Consider the following 27891-nt stretch of genomic DNA (forward strand, 5'->3'; position numbering starts at 1 on the left):
TTTTGCGGTTGAGTATAGCAAGCCTCAGTTGTTTGCTTCTTCTTGGATCGTGTATACGTGCTGGTGTGTGCATAATGTGCTTGTATGTGTGGGCGTGCATGCGTGCGTACGTGCGTACGTACGTGCGTACGAACGCACGTACGATGGCTGTGTCTGGCTGCAGATCATATCACAGCCCCTATGTGCAACCAGAATAAGCACCCAGTTTACTGCATTGTCGTCGCATGCTGGGTTGGAATGAAATGCATGCATTTGGAATCCTCTGAGCTGCATTTAGTTAAAAAAAAAATCACTTTGAAGAATAATAACACTTTACAATTTTAATCAGGAGTAAGGGCATATGCGTCGCTGCAGCTAATATAATTCACGGGAAAATCTCTCAATTTGAACATTTTGTTACGTTCCTAAACGTTTGCAAAGCATTGCCATCATTACAAAATCAGCCAGGCCAATTTGCTCACAAATATGATGCATTGTAATTACGACTTGACAAACGGAGTACTAATTGTCTGTGCTGTTAATGCTGTGTAATTTGGCACACAGTGTGCCCATTTTAAGTGATGCATATACTGCCCTCCTTACAATAATTATTTGGTGAAATTAACTGAATACGGAGAGGCGGCTTCTTGACCCAGCCAACACTGGGCACCAGGAATAACCACCAACAATGCCCCCTTGAGAAATCACGACACAGCCACACGTGGTTAGGCTGAGTCTGCATCAGGTATGTGCATAAGAAGCCGTCAGATTCCCCTGGATTTTTTCTTGTATATAAATGAGATGATAAAATGAAGAACATGCACCCTAATTCTTTGTGCTATTCCCAGCAGCTTTTGAGGTCCCTTCCCTTTCCTCCCCAAGCCTTGCTCCTTAATGCCTGGCCTCCCCCACCTCCAGCTGCCTGGGATTGCGGTGCTGTGATTCACTGCTTGTATTCCTCTCCCCTCCCTCCCTGTCCCCCCCCCCCCCCCGGGTCGCCCACCATTCTCTCCCCAGGCTCCCTCCCACCCCAAGGTAAAGTTCAGAGATGAGCGGCTCACACATCTCACAGGGGTCGCACTGGCGCGCTGAACTTTTGCGCGACATTGCGGTTGGCGTCGTTAACAAGGCGGCTCGGCGACTGTTATTTCCCTAAGTGTCGACTTGCACCATTTACCCATGGTGCTTCATGGCAGCGCATAATGAATTTATGTACGGTATTGCGATTGAACGGGGTCCCACATTTCATATGGAGCACCTTCATCAGGAACATCTGCCAATCCAGCAGCATTTGTTTAACAAGCCTGACTCTGTCCAGAGTTTGTTTAAACACATTTTATTGGATAATATCGCCCTGGAAAGGCAATATGCTGATGGAAAAAACGATATATTCACGTGTGGAAACACAGATCGAAGTTCAGTTTACATTGGCTTTTACCCCATGATGCTACACGGAAACGCAAAATGAATTTGCGCCACGTTGGGGGAGGAGTTGAACGCTTCACCCCCCCCCCCTCTCCGTGGTTGCATGCAAGCAAACTCCATTCATATGGTCGCTTAAAAAATCGCTTGCCACTTTTATGCCATTTCTCCACATCGCCTTGCCATGTGGTAGCGGCACAGAGGGTACAGGCACGGTCTACCGTTACAAGTTGTCAGCGGCGTCACAACAGCCGCGTGTTATCGGGCGACTTTTTTTCCCACCAGTGTCCCACCACTGCCTGCCTGCCGGCCGTTTCTGCAAAATCGCCGCACGGTCCTAGACGGTCGTCGTTGCTGTGCGACCCCTGTCGTCGCACGCTCTTTCGCTCGCACCGCTTTTACTTGCATGTGGCTTGTGTGCACCCCCCCCCCCACCCCGGAGGCTTTTTGATTTTTTTTTCAGTTTTTCACCGACTTTTGCACTCAGGTAATGATCAGTGGTTTAGCTCTAAAATCATTAGCTCACCTATCAAAACGTTAAACAGGTTTGCACTGTTGTCAGTGGTGCTGGTGATGGGTAAACATTTTGTTGTTGGTCTTTTTAACCAGTGTCAGCTTAACAACCGCTGGTGATTAGTTGTTTTAGCTTGTAAAGGTTGTAAAATGAGGAGCGCTTGCATGAGTGAATGAGAAAAGGTTTTCAAGTCCCATGTTTGTAGTCTTGATTAAAAAAAAAAATTGTGCATTTAAAGTTTGCGTTGGCATTGATTGCCTCTTTTTTAATATATATAATTTACTTTTGCGACTTGATGAATTGCCTTTGACATTTTAGAGATGTTTTTCCTATTTAAAGTTAGCCTTTAAGTTTGCTTCTATATAAGTGTCAATATACCAGTATACAGTGAGGGAAAAAATCATTTGATCCCCTGCTGATTTTGTACGTTTGCCCACTGACAAAGAAATGACCAGTCTATAATTTTAATGGTTGGTTTATTTGAACAGTGAGAGACGGAATAACAACAACAACATCCAGAAAAACGCATGTCAAAAATGTTATAAATTGATGTGCATTTTAATGAGGGAAATAAGTATATCTGACCTCTGTGATTGTTGGCAATCACAGAGGTCAGACGGTTCTTGTAGTTGGCCACCAGGTTTGCACACATCTTAGGAGGGATTTTGTCCCACTCCTCTTTGCAGATCTTCTCCAAGTCATTAAGGTTTCGAGGCTGACGTTTGGCAACTCGAACCTTCAGCTCCCTCCACAGATTTTCTATGGGTTTAATGTCTGGAGGCTGGCTTGGCCACTCCAGGACCTTAATGTGCTTCTTCTTGAGCCACTCCTTTGCTGCCTTGGCCGTGTGTTTTGGGTCATTGTCACACTGGAATACCCATCCACGACCCATTTTCAATGCCCTGGCTGAGGGAAGGAGGTTCTCACCCAAGATTTGACGGTACATGGCCCCGTCCATCGTCCCTTTGATGCGGTGAAGTCCTGTCCCCTTAGCAGAAAAACACCCCCAAAGCATAATGTTTCCACCTCCATGTTTGACGGTGGGGATGGTGTTCTTGGGGTCATAGGCAGCATTCCTCCTCCTCCAAACTCATCTGACCACAACACTTTCACCCAGTTGTCCTCTGATTCATTCAGATGTTCATTGGCAAACTTCAGACGGGCATGTATATGTGCTTTCTTGAGCAGGGGGACCTTGCGGGCGCTGCAGGATTTCAGTCCTTCACGGCGTAGTGTGTTACCAATTGTTTTCTTGGTGACTATGGTCCCAGCTGGCTTGAGATCATTGACAAGATCCTCCCGTGTAGTTCTGTGCTGATTCCTCACCGTTCTCATGATCATTGCAACTCCACGAGGTGAGATCTTGCATGGAGCCCCACGCCGAGGGAGATTGACAGTTCTTTTGTGAATAATCGCACCAACTGTTGTCACCTTCTCACCAAGCTGCTTGGCAATGGTCTTGTAGCCCATTCCAGTCTTGTGTAGGTCTACAATCTTGTCCCTGACATCCTTGGAGAGCTCTTTGGTCTTGGCCATGGTGGAGAGTTTGGAATCTGATTGATTGCTTCTGTGGACAGGTGTCTTTTATACAGGTAACAAGCTGAGATTATGAGCACTCCCTTTAAGAGTGTGCTCCTAATCTCAGCTCGTGACCTGTATAAAAGACACCTGGGAGCCAGAAATCTTTCTGATTGAGAGGGGGTCAAATACGTATTTCCCTCACTAATATGCAAATCAATTTATAACATTTTTGACATGCGTTTTTCTGCATTTTTTGTTATTCTGTCTCTCACTGTTCAAATAAACCTACCATTAAAATTATAGACTGATCATTTCTTTGTAAGTGGGCAAACGTACAAAATCAGCAGGGGATCAAATACTTTTTTCCCTCACTGTATATATTGGCAATTGCATACCATTAATTATTATGGATGTAACAATTTGTCCCTATCATGGTTTGATGAATCGTTATAATTTTGGTGTCGCAATTCTATTCACAAATAATGTGTTTATTCCCTTGAGGTTGTTATGTAGAACCTATAATGGTATAAAACTACAGCACCTGTCATGGTAAGAGTCTATAGAGTTCGTAGTGGAACAACATGCAGTATAAGTAAGAATTGTAATCGATGAATCGTTACATCCATAACAATTGTGTATGGTTCCAGATTGTGTTCGAGACATTGAAGATGCTCTCTTAAGAACTAGCAGGATGGCCCTAGAGGTCAGGGCGATGAACTGGCACCGCTGAGATCCTGGGTTCGAATCCAGGCACTCACCTATGATTAAAACGTGATCTCAAGTGTATAAAGTTGTGGTTCTCAATCTGGTCATATGGGACTGTAAAAATTCAATCTACACTTAATTCGGCTAAATTACAGATCTGAGAATTTTTCAAAAATACATATATATATCTGTTTGACTGTCATGTGATGAACATTGCATGATGGATTTCAGAGGTAGCTCTTTGCTGTCCACTTGTGCGGGGTTGCACTATCCTGCGAGAGATACGAGTGGGTATACGTCGCCTTGCAACATGACACGGATAGTGCAATCGGGCATATATTTGTGGACATTTTTTTTTTTCCTCCAAATTGTTCAGTGGAGTACGCACGCAGGTAACGACCCGCAACGAGTGAATGCTCCCCATGCTTGTAGCCACATGAATACGCATGTGCTCATTTGTAACCTCTACCCTAACCACCCCCCACCACCGTCGGCGCGTGCGTGCAGACAGCGCTCTGGGCCTGCTGGTGCGCGCCATCCACCTGGTGACGCAGCGCGTGCGCACGCAGTGGAAGGCCGACCTCAAGGTGTCTCTCGCCGCACTGGAACTGCTCTCCGGCCTCGCCAAGGTCCGGCCCCTGGCCCAAATCGTTGCAAGGAAATCGTTTTTTTTTTATATATATATATACCGAACGTGTTTTTCAAATGACGTCCCTCGTCCTAGGCGGGCACGCGTGTGTGTGTGTCCATCGTTTTTATTTGGAGGCAGTGCGGAGATCCTTCCCTGTTGTATGCATGTAGTGTTTGTGTGTGTGTGTACGCCAGGGCTGGATTTATGTATCTTTGCACCCCGGGGTAGCAGAGCAGAAAAGACGACCCTTCCCTCTTCCCAATGTCCTATTACACACACAGACACACACAGACCTAAAAGACAATCTCAAACCCATACTTTTCCGGATTTGTTGTGTGACTTACTCGCAAGCCCTGTGGGTGAAGGAGAATGAGCTGGTTCATAGCGATTGCGATGCGGTAGGGTTAATGATTCATAATAGATTTTTACGTTCAGGTGAAAAACGATCTCACTAAATTTAAGAACCCTCCACCACAAGACGCCGTTGTGAATCAAGATTGTCCGCGATAACCTTTGTTAAAGAAGGATTCATCTGAGAATAAGTTTTTCCCATTTTATCTGGCAACAAAACAGCTGTGTTCAGTTGTTAAAACACCAAACTGAAACCTTTTACAAGGAATCATGTCTGCATTAACCACAATACTTGTGGTCAAAATGCAAACAAAAAACATACTCCGATAATGTATGTATTGTCTTTCAAACTGATTGGTCCACACCAGAGAAACTATTTCGATTTTACCAGGTAAGGCCAACTGAACTATATAGCTCTATTTCAGAAGCGATCTGGTCCAAAATTATAGCTCAACGAAGTGGCTTTTATTGTGGACATTTATAGCAGCCAAATACTCTAAATGTGTGATGTGGAGGGAAAAACCGGAGGACCCGGAGAAAAATCCTCGCGACCACAGGGAGAGAGAGAACATGCAAGCTCCAAGTATACAGGCATTGTCAGGGTCGGGATCGAAGCCACGACCCCCTGCATACATGTCGTCACCACCTCTGGCCCGGGTGTACACGCGTGGGCAGGTGCGCGTGACCCCCGAGATGGCGGAGAGGCGGCGCGCGGTGAGTGCGGTGTGCGAGTTCATCGTGTTCCAGTGCAGCCGCCCGGCGCCGTTCCACTCGCGGGACCTGCACTCCATGATCGTGGCCGCCTTCCAGTGCCTGTGCGTGTGGCTCACCGAGCACCCGGAGCTGCTCGACGAAAAGGTAAGTGCGTGTGTGTGTGTGTTGGTACGAGTGTGTGTGTGTTGGTACGAGTGTGTGTGTGTGTTGGTACGAGTGTGTGTGTGTTGGTACGAGTGTGTGTGTGTTGGTACGAGTGTGTGTGTGTTGGTACGAGTGTGTGTGTTGGTACGAGTGTGTGTGTGTTGGTACGAGTGTGTGTGTTGGTACGAGTGTGTGTGTGTTGGTACGAGTGTGTGTGTGGTACGAGTGTGTGTGTGTTGGTACGAGTGTGTGTGTGTGTGTTGGTACGAGTGTGTGTGTTGGTACGAGTGTGTGTGTGTGTGTGTTGGTACGAGTGTGTGTGTTGGTACGAGTGAGTGTGTGTGTTGGTACGAGTGTGTGTGTGTGTTGGTACGAGTGTGTGTGTGTGTTGGTACGAGTGAGTGTGTGTGTTGGTACGAGTGAGTGTGTGTGTTGGTACGAGTGAGTGTGTGTGTTGGTACGAGTGAGTGTGTGTGTTGGTACGAGTGAGTGTGTGTGTTGGTACGAGTGTGTGTGTGTTGGTACGAGTGTGTGTGTTGTACGAGTGTGTGTGTGTGTTGGTACGAGTGTGTGTGTGTGTTGGTACGAGTGTGTGTGTGTTGGTACGAGTGTGTGTGTGTTGGTACGAGTGTGTGTGTGTGTGTTGGTACGAGTGTGTGTGTGTGTGTGTTGGTACGAGTGTGTGTGTTGGTACGAGTGTGTGTGTGTGTTGGTACGAGTGTGTGTGTGTGTGTGTGTTGGTACGAGTGTGTGTGTGTGTGTTGGTACGAGTGTGTGTGTGTGTGTGTTGGTACGAGTGTGTGTGTGTTGGTACGAGTGTGTGTGTGTGTTGGTACGAGTGAGTGTGTGTGTTGGTACGAGTGAGTGTGTGTGTTGGTACGAGTGTGTGTGTGTGTTGGTACGAGTGTGTGTGTGTTGGTACGAGTGTGTGTGTGTTGGTATGAGTGTGTGTGTGTTGGTACGAGTGTGTGTGTGTGTGTGTGTTGGTACGAGTGTGTGTGTGTGTTGGTACGAGTGTGTGTGTGTTGGTACGAGTGTGTGTGTGTTGGTACGAGTGTGTGTGTGTGTGTTGGTACGAGTGTGTGTGTGTTGGTACGAGTGTGTGTGTGTTGGTACGAGTGTGTGTGTGTGTGTGTTGGTACGAGTGTGTGTGTGTTGGTACGAGTGTGTGTGTGTGTGTTGGTACGAGTGTGTGTGTGTTGGTACGAGTGTGTGTGTGTGTGTTGGTACGAGTGAGTGTGTGTGTTGGTACGAGTGAGTGTGTGTGTTGGTACGAGTGTGTGTGTGTGTGTTGGTACGAGTGTGTGTGTGTGTGTTGGTACGAGTGTGTGTGTGTGTGTTGGTACGAGTGTGTGTGTGTGTGTTGGTACGAGTGTGTGTGTGTGTGTTGGTACGAGTGTGTGTGTGTGTGTGTTGGTACGAGTGTGTGTGTGTGTTGGTACGAGTGTGTATGTGTTGGTACGAGTGTGTGTGTGTTGGTACGAGTGTGTGTGTGTTGGTACGAGTGTGTGTGTGTTGGTACGAGTGTGTGTGTGTTGGTACGAGTGTGTGTGTGTGTGTGTTGGTACGAGTGTGTGTGTGTGTGTGTTGGTACGAGTGTGTGTGTGTTGGTACGAGTGTGTGTGTGTTGGTACGAGTGTGTGTGTGTTGGTACGAGTGTGTGTGTGTTGGTACGAGTGTGTGTGTGTGTGTTGGTACGAGTGTGTGTGTGTGTGTTGGTACGAGTGTGTGTGTGTGTGTTGGTACGAGTGTGTGTGTGTTGGTACGAGTGTGTGTGTGTGTGTTGGTACGAGTGTGTGTGTGTGTTGGTACGAGTGTGTGTGTGTTGGTACGAGTGTGTGTGTGTGTGTTGGTACGAGTGTGTGTGTGTTGGTACGAGTGTGTGTGTGTTGGTACGAGTGTGTGTGTGTTGGTACGAGTGTGTGTGTGTTGGTACGAGTGTGTGTGTGTTGGTACGAGTGTGTGTGTGTGTGTTGGTACGAGTGTGTGTGTGTTGGTACGAGTGTGTGTGTGTTGGTACGAGTGTGTGTGTGTGTGTTGGTACGAGTGTGTGTGTGTTGGTACGAGTGTGTGTGTGTTTGTACGAGTGTGTGTGTGTGTGTGTTGGTACGAGTGTGTGTGTGTGTGTGTGTTGGTACGAGTGTGTGTGTTGGTACGAGTGTGTGTGTGTTGGTACGAGTGTGTGTGTGTTGGTACGAGTGTGTGTGTGTTGGTACGAGTGTGTGTGTGTGTGTGTGTTGGTACGAGTGTGTGTATGTGTGGCAGCGTAGTGGTTAAGTCACGACGCTACGAACCAAGCAACCGGATTCGATTTTTCGCTCATGAGCAATGTCGGTACTCGAGCTCCTCTAGGTCGACTCAGTACTAAATGAGTACCTGGTGCGGTGTATAAACACGAGTACTGGGGATTACCAAGGTGGGCAGGCTCTTCTTTTACAAACACTCCAGTTTTACTCTCGCACATGTGTTTTTTTCCGTGTGTGTGCGCTACTGAGTCTCCTCGCTTTCTCCGACAGCCTAATTGATGTTAAACAGGGGGTGGCTGCGAGTGGGTGATTAATCAGTATTGATGAACGCGTAACGCTGCTGCTGCTGCTACAAGTGCGGAACATCTTGTCTCAAGGAGTCCTCAGTGGCACGGCTCAGTGCTGACACCGTACGAAGTGCCAAGTGTTTGGAACACCGCGTTTGGGTTCTCGAGTCCTTGGCCCAGCGTGTCGAGCAGCTCCTCTGAAGACAATCGCGTAGACCATCCTTGAGCACGTGTTGACGGTGCAGCATCTGATCGTTAGGCGTTTCTTATTGCGCTATTTTCCGTAAACTAGCGTGCGCCCGCGTCATAAAAATTACGCATTTTGAAGCTCTGTGTTTGTACGAATTACAGTAAAAATTCATTACCATTTTTACGAGTTTTTGTCAACTTTTTTGTCTTGTAAATTCATCACCGCTGCAATTTTACGCTGAACTTTCATTTATACGCGTTGCGCCTTGGCGATTAGTTATTTGCTCTGACACAGGCTTAATAACGAGTTGTGGGCGTGCGCTAATGAGGGTATGATTGATTTCAGTGATGGCAGGGGGGCTGGGGGCAGGGCGACTACCTGCAGCCACTTCTTGGTTTTATTGGCTAACGTGTTCCTACATGTAAACGACACACGAGGCTGGCGCAACCTCAAACTTCTGTTGTCTCACATTACATCACGTCTGCCTGGTAGGCGCGTTTCGCTTGCAATAATTATTTTCAGAAGTTGGCAAGGGCTGAGATAGGCTGCACAGCGCATATCGATAATGTGCGTCTGTGTTTATGTGTGACCTCCACCGCATGGCCAAAAAGCTTCTATTTGACCGGATAGAGTGGGCTAAATGGGTACGTCGCAGACGAGAGAGCAGATGGGTTGATATGGTACAGGAGCACTTATTGCGAAGTGCACTACTTACCCATAACTGGTATCTGCAGCGAAAAGATGGGTCTGTGCAGGAGGCTTGTGAAGTACACTACTTGGCTGTTGGGAGGCAGCTGCTCTTCAGCAATGGTGGCGGACAGAGGAGCGACGCTTAGAACGAGCAGAGCGCAAGGCAGCTCAAGTTGAGACAATCAGGAGCACTTTTGGGGCATCTGCAGTCAACCACATGGGTCTGTCCCGGGACCTCCTGCCAGCGAGCCTCAGAATGCACCTCTCGTGGCACAAGCGCCGGGGAAACATCGTCGTAATTTATTGGTGAGATGCCAACTGTTGTTGTTGCTGTTGCAGGAATGTTTGTGGGAGGTGCTGGAGATTGTGGAATTGGGCATTTCGGGCAGCAAGTCTCGCTCGTCCGAAGGGGAGGTGACCTGCAAGGCGAAGAAGGAGCAGAACCCGGCTTCGCTTCGCGTCAAGGAAGCAGCAGAGGCCACGCTCACCTGGTACTGCAGGGGCCGCCCTCTCTGCTCGGGCTCTGGGTGGCCGGGCGACGTGGTGGCTGTGATCCAAGCTGCGTGTTTACCTGTTTGCAGAATTGAGGGTTAAATTGATTTAATTGGTATTGCACCAGGCATTGCTATATCCTATATCCCCTCGTTATTCGCGGGGGATACGTTCCGGAGATGCTTGTGGACAGCAAATTTCGCGGATAATGATGCTGGCCTGCGAAAAGCCATCTATTTAATGAATTACGTTAAATATATACGTAAATAAGCTATTAAATACATGAAAATTATAGTAATAACATTTTTATCTCATCACTTTATCTCTCATCACTTTATCTCATCACTTCTTCTCTCTCGATGGAGTCATGTCGAGTTCGAGATGCGATTCGCGGATAGCCAAAATCGTGGATGGCGAGTTCGTGAATGACAAGGGAATACTGTACTGACAATATTGAATTGCAATTACGCCCGGCGTTCTGTCAAGCGGTCGCGCAGAGGGCTTGCATTACCAGTACGTCATTAAATAAATAAAAAAGTTATTGAACTGTACTGGCGCAGTGCTACTTGAGCACAAAGCAGAACACTACAGAAGAAGATAAAGCAGAACACTCCAGAAGAAGATAAAGCAGCCGATGTTTTGTGCAGTCGGCATTTTTGTTTTTACAGGAGAGACGGCAGAGATAGGATTGTCAAAAAAGAGAAATTTTACCGGCTTCATAGTTGGAGATCGCACCTTTTGAAAACGGCGATACCCAGATTTACATCTCCCCCTTTTACGTTGTTTTGCAAAGTACGTCATCACTTTATTCTTAACACCAGATAAGCGTCGCTTCAACCCGCACACTCGTGTCGCTGACAGCATCGTCGTCCGTCCTTTCTCGTTATCCGTCGCCTCTCAGCGTCCACCTCCACCACCCTACCCTGTAAATCGCTTTGACATCATTTTGATATTCGTCGTCGCACATTTTAGGAATGCATCCCCTATGTAAACCGGGGTATTGCTTGTAACGAAACTACCGTCAGGTGCTCTAATCCCTCGCAACTCAGATTGTAAGGTGCGAAAGAAGTTCAACATACATCATGATCATCATCATCACCACAATCACCGTCACCACTACAATCACCGTCACCACCATCCTGATTATCATCATCACGATTGTCGTCATCACTGCCACCCTGATCATGACGATCATCGTCATCATCACCACTCATTACAGTGAGGGAATAAAGTATTTGATCCCCTGCTGATTTTGTACGTTTGCCCACTGACAAAGCAATGATCAGTCTTTAATTTTAATGGTAGGTTTATTTGAACAGTGAGAGACAAAATAACAACAAGAAAATCCAGAAAAACGCATGTCAAAAATGTTATAAATTGATTTGCATATTAGTGAGGGAAATACGTATTTGACCCCCTCTCAATCCGAAAGATTTCTGGCTCCCAGGTGTCTTTTATACAGGTAACGAGCTGAGATTAGGAGCACACTCTTAAAGGGAGTGATCCTAATCTCAGCTTGTTACCTGTATAACAGAAGCAATCAATCAGATTCCAAACTCTCCACCATGGCCAAGACCAAAGAGCTCTCCAAGGATGTCAGAGACAAGATTGTAGACCTACACAAGGCTGGAATGGGCTACAAGACCATTGCCAAGCAGCTTGGTGAGAAGGTGACAACAGTTGGTGCGATTATTCGCAAATGGAAGAAACACAAAAGAACTGTAAATCTCCCTCGGCCTGGGGCTCCATGCAAGATCTCACCTCGTGGAGTTGCAATGATCATGAGAACGGTGAGGAATCAGCCCAGAACTACACGAGAGGAGCTTGTCAATGATCTCAAGGCAGCTGGGATCATAGTCACCAAGAAAACAATGAAGGACTGAAATCCTGCAGCGCCCGTAAGGTCCCCCTGCTCAAGAAAGCACATATACATGCCCGTCTAAAGTTTACCAATGAACATCTGAATGATTCAGAGGACAACTGGGTGAAAGTGTTGTGGTCAGATGAGACCAAAATGGAGCTCTTTGGCATCAACTCAACTCGCCGTGTTTGGAGGAGGAATGCTGCCTATGACCCCAGGAATACCATCCCCACCGTCAAACATGGAGGTGGAAACATTATGCTTTGGGGGGTGTTTTTCTGCTAAGGGGACAGGACAACTTCACCGCATCAAAGGGACGATGGACAGGGCCATGTACCGTCAAATCTTGGGTGAGAACCTCCTTCCCTCAGCCAGGACATTGAAAATGGGTCGTGGATGGGAATTCCAGCATGACAATGACCCAAAACACACGGCCAAGGCAACAAAAGAGTGGCTCAAGAAGAAACACATTAAGGTCCTGGAGTGGCCAAGCCAGTCTCCAGACCTTAATCCCATAGAAAATCTGTGGAGGGAGCTGAAGGTTCGAGTTGCCAAACGTCAGCCTCGAAACCTTAATGACTTGGAGAAGATCTGCAAAGAGGAGTCGGACAAAATCCCGCCTGAGATGTGTGCAAACCTGGTGGCCAACTACAAGAAACGTCTGACCTCTGTGATTGCCAACAAGGGTTTTGCCACCAAGTACTAAGCCATGTTTTGCAGAGGGGTCAAATACTTATTTCCCTCATTAAAATGCAAATCAATTTATAACATTTTTGACATGCGTTTTTCTGGATTTTGTTGTTATTCTGTCTCTCACTGTTCAAATAAACCTACCATTAAAATTATAGACTGGTAATTTCTTTGTCAGTGGGCAAACGTACAAAATCAGCAGGGGATCAAATGCTTTTTTCCCTCACTGTATCACCACATCGTAATCATCATCAATAATTAATTTCTTTAGAGCTGCTTTTTTTGCTTAATTTGTTGTTCTTCCCCCACACCTTCGATTAGCACAGTTGCCTATGTATGGTGCAAAAAAAGTTCAATATACATACATAAGAGACCCACAGGCTCGCATAGCTTGAAATCGAATTCATTTAGAACAGTTTTTTGTGATTAGTTAGTTTGTCTGGACCCCTGCACCTCCGATTAGCCCGGTTTGTTTACGTACGGTGCGAAAGAAGTTCCACATACGTACGTACGTACGTCTTCGCTTTGCAGCGTGATGCAGCACCTGGGCGCCTTCCCGGCTCCGAGTGGCGCCGCGTCGCTGTGCAGCCTGCTCAAGGAGGAGACGCTTTTGCGGCAGGCACGTGGGGGCGATGGCGGCGGCGGCGGCGGCGGCGGCGGCAGCCCCGGCAACGCGGCCGTGGAGGCCGTGCCCCCGCACGCTCACTTCCGCTACTTCGTGCTCGACAACAGCGTGGTGCTCGCCATCCTGGAGCAGCCGCTCGGAAACCACCAGAGTGAGGCCCCCTCGCGACAGTGAAACGGCGTGCACGTGTGACGCTCGCGTCGTCTGCGAACGGATTCGGCAGGATGTTGTTGTTTGCGCGCGTCTGTCTGTGTATTCGTCTGCCAATGTGCGTGTCGTGACGATTACCCGAACCGGTCCTGGGCCTCCCCTAGGTCGATTCAGTTTCAAATGAGTACCTGGTGCGGCGTGTAGTAAACATCGCCACTAGGGAGGCAAAGGTGGCCGGGCGTAGTGCTGGCCATCCACCCCCTCGTGTGCCGTGCCGACCTTCATAGGTGCTCTCAAACAGCACTTGCCCCACAAATCTCTTAAGGCTATATAGGGGATCTTTGTCTTCGCGTACCCATGTGGGGGGTGATGCATAGTGGTTTGTATACTGCACTGTGAAACCCGAGACCAGAGTTTGATTCCCAGCCAAGGCTAAAATCAGTTGCAAGTGATGTCAGAACCAGTCCTGGGCCTCCTCTAAGTCGACTCAGCCTTAAATACGTACTTGCTGTAGTGTGTAATCATCCGAGCTGGACAGACAAAGGCTGTTGGGCGCGGTGCTTGTCATACCACCCCGTCGTGCACCACGCCATAAACTATTCGGCGCTCCCAAACGGCACTTGTTCCAACAGTCTGTTGAAGGCTATATGGGGTATCTTTGTCTTTAGCGTGTGTGCGCGTGTACGTACGTGGGTGCCTCGGACCTCAGCAGATCCCTGCCCAACGGTGACGGTGCTGATCCGCGGGCTGGGCGGGCGGCATGCGTGGACCCTGCAGCTGCGACAGCAGCCCCGGGACTGCCCCGTCGTGCTCAAGGTACGACTCGGAGTCTTTTTATTCACACCGGAGGAATCCGATGAGCTATGAGATGGGATGTAAGTTGCTTGTCGCTTGCAAAGCAACTCTGAAACGGCCCGGGTCATGTAAGATTCCCACTCAAAACAAGTAATTATAATAATTGTTAGAATGACTCGAATCAAAATGCATTCATGAAAGTCGAATAACTCACGGTTTCCTAAGAAAGATGTTTTTGTTTCTGAAACGGCTGATACCGACACTAAGTGCTGTGATCAGTGCATTGCTTTACAGAATCAGAATCTTTATTTCTACTGGAGGAATCCGATGAACTATAAAGCTCTTATTCACAGATTCCCAGTAGGGGCACAGGGTCAGAACGTTACAACAACAAACAATGCAAATACACGATAAGAGTGCAAAGTATAGGAAAGGTAAACAAATCACTTGTTAAGAAATATTTTTTATCTCACCAGGCAAAGCCCACTGAGCTATTAGCTTCTTTTTCAGAAGCCATCTGACTACGAATGATCGCTCAATGAAGTGGCTTATCATGTGGACATTTATAGCAGCCAAATACTCTAAATGTGTGATGTGGAGGGAAAAAGCAGAGGACCCAGAGAAAAATCCTTACGACCACACGGAGAGACAGAGTACACGCAAACTGCAAGTATATAGGCATTTTTTGATTTAAAGCTTTCGTGACTGCAGTAATTCATATTCTTAGTTCTTTCGGTAAAGTCACGTTGAAGGGAAACAACAAAATAATAAAATATATATAAAACAATAAAAATTCTCACGACGTTTCGACCATAACACAAACGGTCGTCTTCAGGTGGTCGAAACGTCGTGAGAATTTTTATTGTTTTATATATATTTTATTCTTTTGTTGTTTCCCTTCAACGTGACTTTACCGAAAGAACTAAGATTATATAGGCATTTGTCAGGGTCGGGATCGAAGCCACGACCTCCTGCATACGAGGCGAGGTAGTTAACATGTTGTCACGCCTAAACACATGTTTCTAGATGCATGTGTGAGCTTAAGCGCCTCGGGCTACAAGAACAAGCACCCACAGGCACGCACAGCCACTTGCTGGCAACGTCTGCTGTGCAATACACCCCTTTTCCACTGGCTCTGTCGGCCAAGCAGGTCTAGCGCGGTGCTAGTGTGGATGTGTTCATTGTTTGTGATGTTGGCAACAAACAACGGCTCGGCTTCTTCAGCGGAAATGCAACCCGGTCGCTCGCTGTGCCGCGCCGATGCTGACTCGGTACAGCCGTGGCGTGGCACGGTTGTGCAGTGGGAAAGAGGTATCGGGAGCACAGGAACGCGTTCCGTTGTGGTGCGAGTACAGCCCTTCGCGACGGAGAACCGACCGGCGCCGCTGGCAAACGTGGGCACTCGATACAACGTGAAGCACCGCGTGTTCCCCGAGGAGGTGGACAAGATCCCCTTCGTGAAGGCTGACTGCAGCATCCCCGACCTGCCCGACATCATCAACGAGCAGGTCGGCACGGGAACGCAGCCACCGCCGTGACGCAAAGCTCCATTCGACCCTCTCCCACCTCCGCTTCTCTATCCCCGTAGTCCAAACACAAGCTAATAGACGTATATATCACACGCTTTTACCTCTGAACGCGGAGATACACCCTGTGTGCCGGAGCAGATGGCGCTGCAGCAGGAGAAGCTGCGCAAGCTGATGGAGCAGCAGATGGCGTACGAGGCGGACGTGACGCACGCGCGGGAGCGGGCGCAAGCGTCTGTCGAGTTCCCCGACCCGTCCACAGAGTGCCGACTGCCACAGCCATCACAGGACTTCCAGACGGCACGCCTCTTCCTCTCCCACCTTGGCTTCCTTTCGCCGGAAGCGCTCAAGGTGACAGAGCCGCAGTTCGCTCCAGGGAAACAGTTGTGCAATGCGTTAACCCCAAGTACAGCGTTTCTCCATAGCAGCGTACCTGGTTATCATGTGCGCAGTAATTCTTGAGTATTATTTTTTTGTTCAGCCTGGCAGCAACCACATCAGTTACTGTTCGGTATTTCCTCTGCTGACCCAACGGTCCGTGCATTATGTACATGTGTGCGTTCTGTATTTGTATGTGTGTATAGGTGCTGACACTACACTTGGGTTGTCAAGTGTAGGTTGCCAATTACAGCACAACAAAATCGTATTAAGTTTGGTTCTGCAGTTGATCCTTATGGCGGTACCCCGGGGTACCAAATAATACAAAATGGCCGAGGCAATTAAATATTTTACTTCAGGGACACTAATTTTTCCAGGCGTGTACTTAACTCCGTGACTGGGGTACCATCGCGTGCTATTCTGCGATGTCGAAATGCAGCGTGGAAGATTGCGCTGAAACCCTGAACGCTCGTACGCACCGTAGCGGTGCATCATCGTGTACAGCTCGTCGAGATGAGTCGACTGCTGCATCGCCGACCATCAACGGAGACTAAAAATGACTGCATCACGGACATTGTGCGAGAGCCGGGGTACTATGGTACCCCGGGGTACCGCCATGAGGTTCACTTGGCTAAATTCCAGCTCTGACAATTCTAAATATTGGATGTGATTGCCGTGCAACGAATATTACTTTGCAGCAGAGCAGGTGCTGCCCCTTACCCTGTTGCCCAGAGGTCACTTTAAGAGGTCACAGAAGCGGTTTTCGTGACGTCCGCTTCTGCGAGCCGCTTCAATTGCCGAGGGTGCTCTGCTCTGCGAGAGATCCGAACGGATTCCTTGTCTGATGACCTCACAGCGATGGCACAATGAGGGTAACATTTCGGAAGAGAGAAAAAAAATATCTGCGCCTGTGCGTGTGCGTGCGCATATACATTTTCCATGTGCGTGCGTGCGTGCGCGCGACAGGAGATGGGCGCAAGCAGGATGCCACCCCACCTGGTGGCGCTAGACCAGACGATGCCCGGATTCCTCGAGGACCTGGCCTTGCTGGACGCTCTGCCCTCGCGTCCGTTCGACACGGTCTTCATCTTCTACGTGCGCGCGGGCCAGCGCATGCCACGCGAGGTGCCCTCACGTTCACACACCGAACCCTTTTTGGCCCCACATCAAAGGAAAATTAATCCCGCAGAGGAAAGTGTAATTGTCACGTAGTTTTTTTGTCTCGGCCGTGCGCGACTCGCGACTGTGAAGCTGTGGTGATCAGAACTAACAATTGCAGTCACATGTGTCATTGTGGCACTCTCTTGACATGGCTTCCGTTTGAATGTCAATATAGTGACATGACTGACTGTAATAATGTAATAATGACAGTAGATTTTTCTCTCTCCCCAAGATCTGTCTCTTTCGTTAATTTTATCACATTTGTGCAATCTGCATGAGGTAGTTCCATAACTGTGACATTGACCATTTGCAAGAGAGCGAAGGTTTTTTTTCCCCTCTTTTTTGCGTCGTATCTTCCTCGAAACAAAATCCCACGCGTAGAGACCAACGTGTTTGTGAAAAACACTGCTGTACGTATTCGCCATCTGTTGGAAAGTCCACTCGATATATTTAAAACTCTCAACGAGGAAGTCGCACATTTTTGCACGGGGGGGATGGGCGGCTACCTACCTCACGGTTACATGGACGGTGCGTTCCACCCGCCTCCAGATCCTACGCAACGTGGACAGCGCCACCTCCGTGCAGCCGCACTTCCTGGAGCTGCTGGGCTCGCTGGGCTGGCCGGTGCAGGTTGGGCGGCACCCGGGCTGGACCGGCCACGTCACCTCCAGCTGGCACATCGCCGGCGGCAGTTACGGCGGGGAGGACGGGGACGGAGACGGAACGTCGCCCGTGGGTACGCGGAGCGGTGGCGGTAGCCGAGATAGGAGGTGTCGGGACGTGCCGGGAGTGTCCTCGATATCCCGGGATAATTCATGGATGGGGGGTACCCCCGGTGTTTATCCGTTTTTCTTAACAAAATAAACCGCGTTATATACATGGATGCAAAATGCATCCCTTTTTGCAGCGTGCGATGTTATTTATGCTGACTGGCTTTTAATGTTTATATGTGATTTATAAGAGTTATCTAAAAGAAAATAAAAAAAATGTATAAATACATGACACTGCGGAATATCACAAGCCACTTCTGGAACCCACAATCCAATGCTTGAGCAGTTGCTCTCAAGTACGGCACTAACCTGGCACTGCACTGGCGCGTGCAGTTTTCCGCTCAGCGTGGAGACGCAGCTAACAACAAGCCAGCATCGCTTTGCACGCCCTTCAGTTTTTGATCTTCAAGTGTGAATGTTATAAACCGCCCCCGTTCATTACATGCGGCACAAATGAGATCGAACCGCGTTATTTTGAGGACGCACGGTTTTTCCGGCTTGAAAATCCCCCCACTACACACCGCGTGGATGGCCGTACGCGGCCGTTTTGCCCTCTGACTCGTTCTTTCAGACGAGCCGGTCATGACGGAGGGCAGCGGCGGGGGCGTCTTCAACGGAGACCGCAGGGTCCTCTACTACGCCGACGCGCTCACCGAGGTGGCCTTCGTGGTGCCCTCACTGCCCGCCTCCGCGGGTGAGCTAAGGGGAACGCGGCCGGATGTACCGTGGCAGGGGGGAGGGGGGTGTGGGCGTGTTTGGCTGGAGCAGCGTTGGAGAATATTTTCATTGCCAAGGGCCAACTAGGACTTAATTACCCTTTCCCCATTTCGATGACGCACGTGTACGTACGTTGTACGTCACTGAAGACGTACCGGGGCTCCCACGTGTGGAACAGTTTTTGGCACCAGCTATCATAGAGCGCGGTCGTGTCACTATGGTTATTTGCGGTGAGTACAATGCCTTTACAGACAACGGCGCAACGCCTCTCTAAGTAAAATATACGTTGAACCACTTGCGCGTTTCGAGACTCAGCGGTGAACGAGACCACACACTGCAACTTTTAGACGTCTCGGCACGGGAAAGGGTTCATTACCCTTTGGTGGGCCACACGTTCACACAAACACACCTCAGTCGCGTCTGTCCCTGCAAAAGTCGCTTGCAGTGACAGAAGTGACTGAGCACGTTAATATTAGAAACACTGTGTTGTCATGCTCTTTTGGTTCTTTCGGTAAAGTCACGTAGGTATAAAAATTTAAATTAAAATAATTTATTGCTGTGGTTTTCCCACCTCATGATGATTGCTTGTGTTGCGATCGAAACGTCGTGATTAAATTTTTTATATATACCTACGTGGCTTTACCGAAATAATCAAAGAGTATGGATCCCTGCAGTCACGAAAACTTCAAATCTAGACTGTGTTGTCAGTTTGAAAATATTCCCCTCTGGTACCCGACGAGTATCCCAGATGCTTGCAGTGATGAATAAATATCATTTGTGGGTTGTTTGAAGGTGGTAGGCTGCATGTGACCCTTATTATTTGAAGTTACTGGCCCTAGCTTCTCCATCCCTGGGTTATAGGAAAGGAAGATTGTGAACAATGCATCCATTTCAAAGCACGACACACACATCAAAAGACCCACTAACCCTGTCTTACCTTCATAGGGCGACCTCTCAAAACGGGGAAAAGGAGCCTTTGAGTCTCCTCGTGGCTTATATGGCAGGTGGCTGTAAGGAGCACTGACATGAGTAACCCGTTGTAGTGTGTACACACCAACAGTGGGGAGACAAGGGTGGTGCTGGCCACACACAACCCCCTTCCCCGTACGTTGGCGTTGTGCCGGCCTTTATCGGTGCTCGCGAATCGCTACACGGGGGAAGACCTTTTTGGTTGTTTGTGTTTGCATCATGTGCAGATCCCGCAGCCGACCCACAGCTGTTGGCCCTGGACAACGAGGCCAACCAGGAGTTTCTGGCGAAGGTGCTGAAGCAGCACTCCCTGAGCCTGGAGCTCTTCCCAAGCCAGAACGATGGCCCCAACGCCAACCAGCAGGTGGCGTCTCCAGCACCCGCCATTCACACACCGCCCTTTCTCAACTAAAACTGTCTTTTTTTAATTTACCAGGCAAGGTCCACTCAGCTATGTAGCTCTTCTTTCAGAAGCAACCTGGTGATCACAAATGATAGCTCAATAACGTGGCTTATGATGTGGAAATTTAGTGCAGCCAAATACTCTGAACGCATGTTGATTCTAAATGTGGAGGGAAAAAACGGGGGACCGGGAGAAAAATCCACGCGACCATGGGGAAAGAGATCATGCAAACTCCAAATATACAGCATGCATCAGGGTTGGAATCGAACGTAGGACCTCCTGTATACAAGGTGAGGTAGTTAACATTTGAAACGGAACAGCAAAATGAAACGATCATAAATTCTGCCTTGCCCGAAGGTGCCATTCACCCCAGCATTCCATAGTCCGTATCTCACGCCCTGCCACGGCACGGACTTTTGCGGATGTGTGCGTGCGTTGCGTAGCAATGGAATTTGAATTTCAATGGGGGTTAATGCCTGTGATGGATGATCACCACGAACAAGCAGGTTGCCATGTAAGGCTGTGGGTGCAATGTACGTTGAACTTGTTTTGCACCATACGTAGCCAACCGTGCTAATCGGAGGTAGGGGGGAAGGGACAACAATTTGGTGGGCAGTGGAGGGCAATGTGGCAAAGCCCATTATATTTTTACACATCTATGCCCACCCCCTCCGCCTTCACCAACCCCCGTACGTCAAGATGCTGGTCAGTGCGGATTGGTTGAAAGCGAGGAGCATAGACTGAGATCTGTTTGAGATCGAGCTCCTGCCATGTAAGTTGCTTATAGACACGTGATGATTTCAGTACTGTAAAATAAATTAATACTAGAAACGCTGAAAAATTGTTCGCAGTTACTCACTTAACTTGACATTTAAATGCGGGTCTCTTACTTCATCAATAAGAATGTATGTATGTGGAACTTCTTTCGCACCATACTTCGCTAATCGGAGGTGTGAGGGAAGGACAACAAATTATAACACAAAAATCAGTTCTCAAGAAATTATGGTAGTTTTCAATATAGATTTAAAAGTGCATAGTTCCAGTGGCTTCCTAATATTGGAAGGAAGAGCATTCCAGACGGCCGTGGAAGCGCATCTGATAGCGCGCGATCCGGTGGACCGTCTTTGTTCGATGGCTAGGGAAAAGCCGCTGCGAGGATGACCGCAGTTTGCGTGATGGTTTGTGACCCTTGACGAGATCGGCAATGTAATTGTGGTTCATTTGTGGAAGGCAGTTTGTGTGTGTAATGAGTGCGAAAAGGTAGTTCTACGCTTGCACAGCTCTTCAGATGAAGACGTTTTAGTAGAGAAGTGACGTCGCGAGCGGGGCGAGGTGGTGGTGGCGGCGGCGGGTACCCGTGCCCGCACCACACGCGCTGACACGCAACCCAATGGGCGGTCGGCGCTGCCTGTCTGGTTTGCAGGGGAGTTTGAACGGACGGATAAAGAAGTCCGCGTTGGGGCGGCCCCTTCCCCCGCTGGGGCCTGAGACCAAGGTCATGGTGGTGTGGGTGGAAAGCTACGACGACATCGGTGAGCGATGGAGGAGAGAGTAGCCTCAAATTAGACCAATTGCGCTGCGTCGTGCTGTTGTTCTCGCTGTAAGCGAGAATCCATTAAAGCGGCATAGCCGCGTGACTTTATCCAATTCGTATGCTGCTTGAATTGTATTTGTAAAAACAAAAAAAAATCGCTAATTGTATTAATGTTTCCTCCACTTATGCTGCCACAATGTAAATCGGTGCACTTGAATGGCCATTATTTCATTGAACAGGAAACGATGTTTTCAGTTGTTTTGCCGCAAATAATAATAATTAATCCAATCTTCTCGCACACACACACACAAATGTTCGACGGACGCATTTCAACCCAGCGATGTTTGCCTTTGAACAAATGGCTTCCGCCCCTTGACACTGTTGCAGAGAATTTGCCGCTATCGGAACTGCTTCAAGAGACAATAACGGGGATGGAGGCACCTGTCAACAGCAGCACCTCCGTCAGGTCCGTGTACGTGGGCAGTTGGTGGGTCCATGCAGAATCAGAATATTTATGCTGGAGCACTCCGATGAACTATGCAGCCAGTGGCTACCTGTCACGAGTAGCTGGTCAACTTCCAGTCCGAGTAGTCAGAATCAGCAAGAGAATCGGGCTCAGAATCAAAGTACAGTCCGTTTTGCTCAAAGACGTGTTTTCACAGAGCGGATTGGATATAACGCGATTAATGTTTTAGGGGACGCGTTTTTTTTTAATAACGCGTATGCGAATTGTATATTGCGTGATTAAGTGAACGGAACTACGTCGCACGAGTAGGAATAGGCGGTTGTACGGCTGCCTCGGCGTAGCGTCGCACGAGGTGGGATGCTGCTGGATGTTTCTAGGTGCTACCCACGCACCTCGGTGTTTGTGCAGCCTGCATACGCATCTCACGTGTTATCGCGGACTGTGCTTTACCCTGTATCATATATTATTTATTATAACGCGATTTTTCCGTAACACGGTGTTCTTCAGGAACGCAACTACCGCGTTTAGAAGAGAACAGACTGGAGTTGGTTTCAGCAGCGCTTGGTAGCTGGAACAGTCCAAAAACGCCTTTTTTTTCCCCCATAATTATTTTGTCAGCCACATCCATCTTGCCTTATATTGTCAAAATAATCTTAATATTCCTATTTGAAGGATTATAGGAATATAGGAGCACAATAATATATGGTTATATAATATTACTCTAGTTATATTGCTTTACAACGATAATCCCTACCCAAGCCAGGTTCGCAACGTTCCATGAAATATCGAGTGACAAATTAAGCCCTCCTTGTAGGCATACAACGATGATTACGTTCCCGATTACATTTAATGCTTACACTCGTGACACATGCGTCGAATGGAGCGTGAATAATTATAAATGTTATTTTGCATTCATATGCGTTGTGTGAAATGTATTCCCATAGGGACCTGCAGCCCGTAAAGATTCTACACGCACCACATTGGGGGAAAAAATAACCGGTTCTTGAAATGAATCACGACAATTAGCAAAGGGGGCGATTGAGGGACGTATGACATGAAAAATACTCGTAAAACTTCTCGCGTGACGTCAGTTCGATCTGCAGATTCATTTGCATTTTGTAATTGTTCATTGTAATTTTTTGCGGAAATATTGCCTTGGGTGAAGCGGCGCTGCAGTAGTTAGCGCTGTGCACTATGAGCCAGGCAACATGGGTTCGATTCCCAGGCACGACTTGACACGAGTGACAAGTTATATTTCAAGCAATCCACCAGCAGCAGATTGAAAAGACGCTGTAAGAAGTTGCCCCGGGTTGTGGGGTTGAACCGCGCGGCCGTGCGTATGTACTCCAGGTCTGCGTCTCCGGACAAGGAAGTGCCGGTGATCTTCATCCACCCGCTGCGCACCGGGCTGTTCCGTGTGCGCCTGCAAACCTCCTCCAGCAAGTCCACGATGGCCATCCCGCTGGTGGACGGCATGGTGGTCAGCCGCCGGGCCCTTGGTGTGTGCTCGCGCCAGTATTCCACATTCACACGTTCCGTTGGTTATTGCCAAATCAATTTTGTAATTGTCCGTGTCGTGTACTGCGCATGTCTCCCGTCGTGTGCGACTGTGGTCATCCACAATATCCCACACAACGTATCATGACGCAATGCCCCGATCCACAAACACGAAGGAGACGTCAGAGCGATACGCTCTGCTACTCCTGACGCGGTTATCTGGCTTGACCACCTGAATGTGAAATTGCAGTTGCTGCTCTGCATCCTACGTCAGCCATACGAAAGAAGAAGACTGCGCATAGACATTCCCGCGAGTTTTCTAGATTTGAAGTTTTCGTGACTGCAATGATCCATACTCTTTGGTTCTTTCGGTAAAGTCATGTGGGTAAAAAATAAAATAAAGTTAATCAAATCACGACGTTTCAGAAGCAACACAAGCCTCCGTCATCAGGTGGGATATAGTCACAGCTGTAGTGTAGTGGACTACAGAAAATTACTTCTTGCTGTGACTATCCCACCTGATGACAAAGTCATCAGGTGGGATAGTCAAAGTCATCAGGTGGGTGGAAATGTCGTGATTTGATTAACTTTATATTTTTTTTTTACTTACGTGACTTTACCGAAAGAACCAAAGAGTATTCTCGCGAATTGTTTTAACGCTGATTTACACTCACAACTCCATCTAATCCTCATATCTCCAGTTATTTCTCTCGTTTAATAAATTACAGACGTTCCGTCGTACATTGCAGTACACTTCAATGTCTGTGGAGTTGTAATGGTTGACACGGCTTGTGTGCGAAGCATCAGTGCTGCTCACCGTCTCCAACTTTTATTTTATTCTTATTTTTATGTTCTATATGGTTGCCTTGTACGGCATCTTGAAATGCTTTTTTAGCAGCTGTAAGCAATAGCAATTAAAATTATCATTGTTAGGGTAAAGGGTGTACAGAAACTTGACCTATTTATTTTATAGTGACAAAAAAAGAGGCAGTAAATCATAGCCACAGCAGAGAAGGAAAGTCTTGGGTCTTTTACGTGTGTACAGCTTCTGTTTGTGGGACACAGCAATTTGGCAATTAGCACGGTTGGCTGTGTACGGCGCGAAAGAAGTTCAACGTACGTGCACTCGCTTACGTAATAATCCTTCTTCGCATTCTCTCGCCGTGTTCTTGGCCGGGGCAGGCTCGTTGGTGCGGCAGACGGCCGTGAATGCGTGCCGCCGCAAGCGCTTAGAGAGCGACGCGTACAGCCACCCGCACGTGCGGCGCAAGCTCAAGATCGCCGAGCTCGTCGCCAAGTACCGCAGCCGGCTCATCGAGCCCGAGTTCTACACCTCGCTCTTCCAGGAAGTCGGGATATAGCCCCCCCCCCCCCCCCCGAGCACAAGCAGCGGCAGGGAGCGCGAGCAGAGGTGGGCGAGGTGGAAGTGATTGGCGGCTGCCACTGAATTTCCTCCGCGCTCCATCGCGCGTCTTTCAAGGACTGTGACTCTGGCGTGGCTGGGCGAGACGGAGAACCCTCGGTGTCATCCATCTGGGTGGGGTGAGATTGGCTTTGGCGTACGCGTCGTGACCGATGACGCAGCTCACAGCGAGGAGCCAGATGCGCCTCCTTTCCACGCACGCAGCACGCGAAATGAATGTTTGGAATAAGAGCGCGGAGTTCAAGAATGTGGTTCTGTCCGAAAGTGGTCCACCGCTGCTGTCGGTGCTGGGGAGCAGGGAATGGGCAGGTGTAGACGGGAGAGGGCACTGTTGATGAAGCACAACACTTCACCACACGGGCCCTAGCACCCGCACACTCTCCCCTGCCCTGACTACCGCCTCGGGAGATGCACTCGCCCCACAACGCTTTGTCATGCACGAGACAAAGGCACTCCGTTGTCTGATCAACCGTGAGGCTCGGGGAAAATTATTTCCCACCGCGCCACACCGTCCACACACCCAGCGGCTGTCGCGTCTGTTACGGGATCATGTCGGCGGATTAAAGCCCCAGACACGCGGTGTGGTATTGTCACGATGGCTCCGTGGTGGGGGGGGGAGTCGCAATTCCACAAAACCTCGCCGAGATTGCGCGCTTCGAACCCGACCTACACGGCTTCGCGTTCCGTCCTTGGCGATGGCGACGGACGCGAGGTGTCCACCGTGACCCGGTCTCACAGCCGTGCCTGGGGCTAGACCGCTTGAGAGGGGCATTAACGCTGGGACCGTGACCACGTGGCGCCAATGGCGCCGCGTCGGTTCGAGTACCGGCAGCGCCGTATCATCGTGCGTGTACGTAGAGGCACCGGGGGGGGGGGGGGGGACATCTGTGGTCCACCAGTTAGTCTCTTGCATGAACACTCCCGTGAAGAGGGTCATGCAACGAGGCCCCTTTTTAAGTTTCCATATTATTGGTTTATTTTGTTACATTCACACCAACGGCTTTGTTTTTCTCTTTTGAAGTCGCAAGCTGAGAGATGGCCCCTTATTATTGTGCTGGCCATTGTCAAAATAATGTGCCTCCGAGATCAGTCTTTTGGGCGCATTATTGTGATTCATCTCAACCCTCCAGCGTTATTTATGAGCAGGCTCAAACAAGAATTCACAGAAGCACTAACTTTGCTTAGCAAAAAACTGTATTCTCGTTTTGCGATAGTTGTTAAAACTAAGCTAAATTAATGATCGTTTTCACACAGGGACACTGGTGATACTAATTATTGATGCACTGTTACCTTCCAACTATTAATGGATTCCTTATCATTTCAACCACCTCTTTAAATGTTATCGGACTGTTTGTTACATTTTATCCTGGCTAAGGGGGGGGGGGGGGGGGTGGGCAAGAATGTTGCTTGAGTGCTGCTGAATGAATTCTCTTTTGAAAGCGTTGGGGTAGTAAAGCTGGCGCAAACCCCTGACATTTATCAGTCACCCGAGGTCTATCAAACTGCAGTATACCGTCACAATACAACCAAATTATCGATACAAATCAATGCCTGCCACCCAAACACATGCCAATTTCTTGGACTGTTTGTTTCTCAAGGGGCTTTACTTATGGCTTTAAAAACGGGTTGGCAGCTGTCTGGGTTTGACCCTTTATGCTCAGAAGCAGAAGTAGGTGACACTCCATCACAGCAACCCACTCGTACCGTACAACAAGCCACCTCATGGTCGCCTGCCCCCCCCCCCCCAAGTAGGAGAATGGATGCTGCAGCACCTACGCATACACATGGTGCGTTTGTGTGTGGGGACGCACGTGCCTACGTCTGTCAGGGCAGTCACCCTCCAGCAACAACGGAGGGCAGAGGAGAGCGACGCTCACAACGGGCAGCTAAACAGTTGGCACAGTGGGTTAGCACAGTCGGTGCATCTGATGATCACGGTTGACTGCGTAGAGTGCGAAAGAAGTTCAACATGCATGCATAATACATCTGCCAGTCATCTCGGTCAGTCAACCCACGGCACCTGGGTCTATTCCGTGACCTGCCCAGCGGGCCTTGGACACTTCACGTGGCCTCAGTGCACCTACCTAGCATGGCACATGCGCCGTGGTGACGTCCACCACTGCTTTGTGGTGAACGGCGGTCGTTGTGATGCCTACGGCTGTGTTAAAACTAATCTACCCTGATCCCTCGTGCCACTGCCCACCGACAACCTGTCCATTTGGCTTCATAGACTCATCATCACTTTACAGGCGCAGTTTGCCCACGTGGCTAACTTGAATGTACGGTTACTTTCGAGTTTGAGTGTGTGGTTTGCACTTTCCTAAAGTGCAGTGCATGTCCCCAGACACCAGATGTTGTCATGTCTTATCAGTCTTACCAGTTCCCTGGACCATTCTCTCACTCCACCGAATATACATTCTTGTGACCAATGCTTATGGATACTTTCCGAGATGCTAGCTAACCTTTATTTAACCTTTTTTTATTACTTTCATTGTTTTTGTCTTACATTATTTTCCTTGGGTTATACTTGTAAGTCATCTCAGCGCGTGCAGGTTTTGTGTAGCTTAATTTCCACGTTTCGTTTAAAATATAGGAAAATCGTCAAAAGGCCGTGTTTCCATATATATACTGTATGTCCACGACCCTGTATGACAGTAAGTGACCCTTGCGTTTTTGTTCGTCACCCCCCTCCCCACGTTTGGATAAAGATGTCAGATATACATTATATATATTTGTTTGCACTGGATTGGTGACCGTGTGCTCAATAAAGTCGACGCAATGATGTTGCGCTCAATTGCGTTTGGGTTTTGAATCAATTTGTATTATTCGACGTTGTGGTTTATTTTTTTTTACCCGCGAAAACGCCTCTTGAGACTTTAAAAAGAAGTTGTTCCGTTGAAGATTTTTTGACCAAGTTGCATTGTTTACGTCGATTTGGTGGAGTATTACGTGAACATTCCTCCAGGGTTTCCACACTTTATCGTCCACACTGATTAATAATGAATTGAGCTCCGCATGTCTTCTGCTCGCTCACATGGCG

The 27891-nt window shown here is 48.6% G+C and overlaps 1 protein-coding gene across 4 annotated transcripts in view; it reads left to right on the forward strand.

Moving 5' to 3' along the window:
• The window catches only part of RALGAPB (Ral GTPase activating protein non-catalytic subunit beta), a 58942-nt gene extending 31292 nt beyond the window's left edge, over positions 1-27650 (forward strand). For 2 of the 4 annotated variants that reach the window (XM_032971226.2, XM_032971231.2), the window contains 16 exons: positions 997-1014; positions 4649-4770; positions 5799-5981; positions 9734-9885; positions 12969-13213; positions 13922-14028; positions 15363-15515; positions 15675-15884; positions 16878-17036; positions 17622-17808; positions 18414-18536; positions 19756-19892; positions 21355-21463; positions 21853-21931; positions 23282-23430; positions 24611-27650. In XM_032971226.2, coding sequence (XP_032827117.2) covers positions 997-1014; positions 4649-4770; positions 5799-5981; positions 9734-9885; positions 12969-13213; positions 13922-14028; positions 15363-15515; positions 15675-15884; positions 16878-17036; positions 17622-17808; positions 18414-18536; positions 19756-19892; positions 21355-21463; positions 21853-21931; positions 23282-23430; positions 24611-24789 — 2312 coding nt within the window. In that variant the 3' untranslated portion in view covers positions 24790-27650. The remainder of the gene's footprint in view (positions 1-996; positions 1015-4648; positions 4771-5798; positions 5982-9733; positions 9886-12968; positions 13214-13921; positions 14029-15362; positions 15516-15674; positions 15885-16877; positions 17037-17621; positions 17809-18413; positions 18537-19755; positions 19893-21354; positions 21464-21852; positions 21932-23281; positions 23431-24610) is intronic. The other 2 variants (XM_032971227.2, XM_032971228.2) reach the window with 2 other exon arrangements.
• Positions 27651-27891: the final 241 nt, after the last annotated feature.

Source organism: Petromyzon marinus, chromosome 45 (genome assembly GCF_048934315.1).
Source record: "Petromyzon marinus isolate PM22_M1 ecotype Great Lakes invasive population chromosome 45, UKy_Petmar_22M1.pri1.0, whole genome shotgun sequence".
Lineage (NCBI taxonomy): Eukaryota > Metazoa > Chordata > Hyperoartia > Petromyzontiformes > Petromyzontidae > Petromyzon > Petromyzon marinus.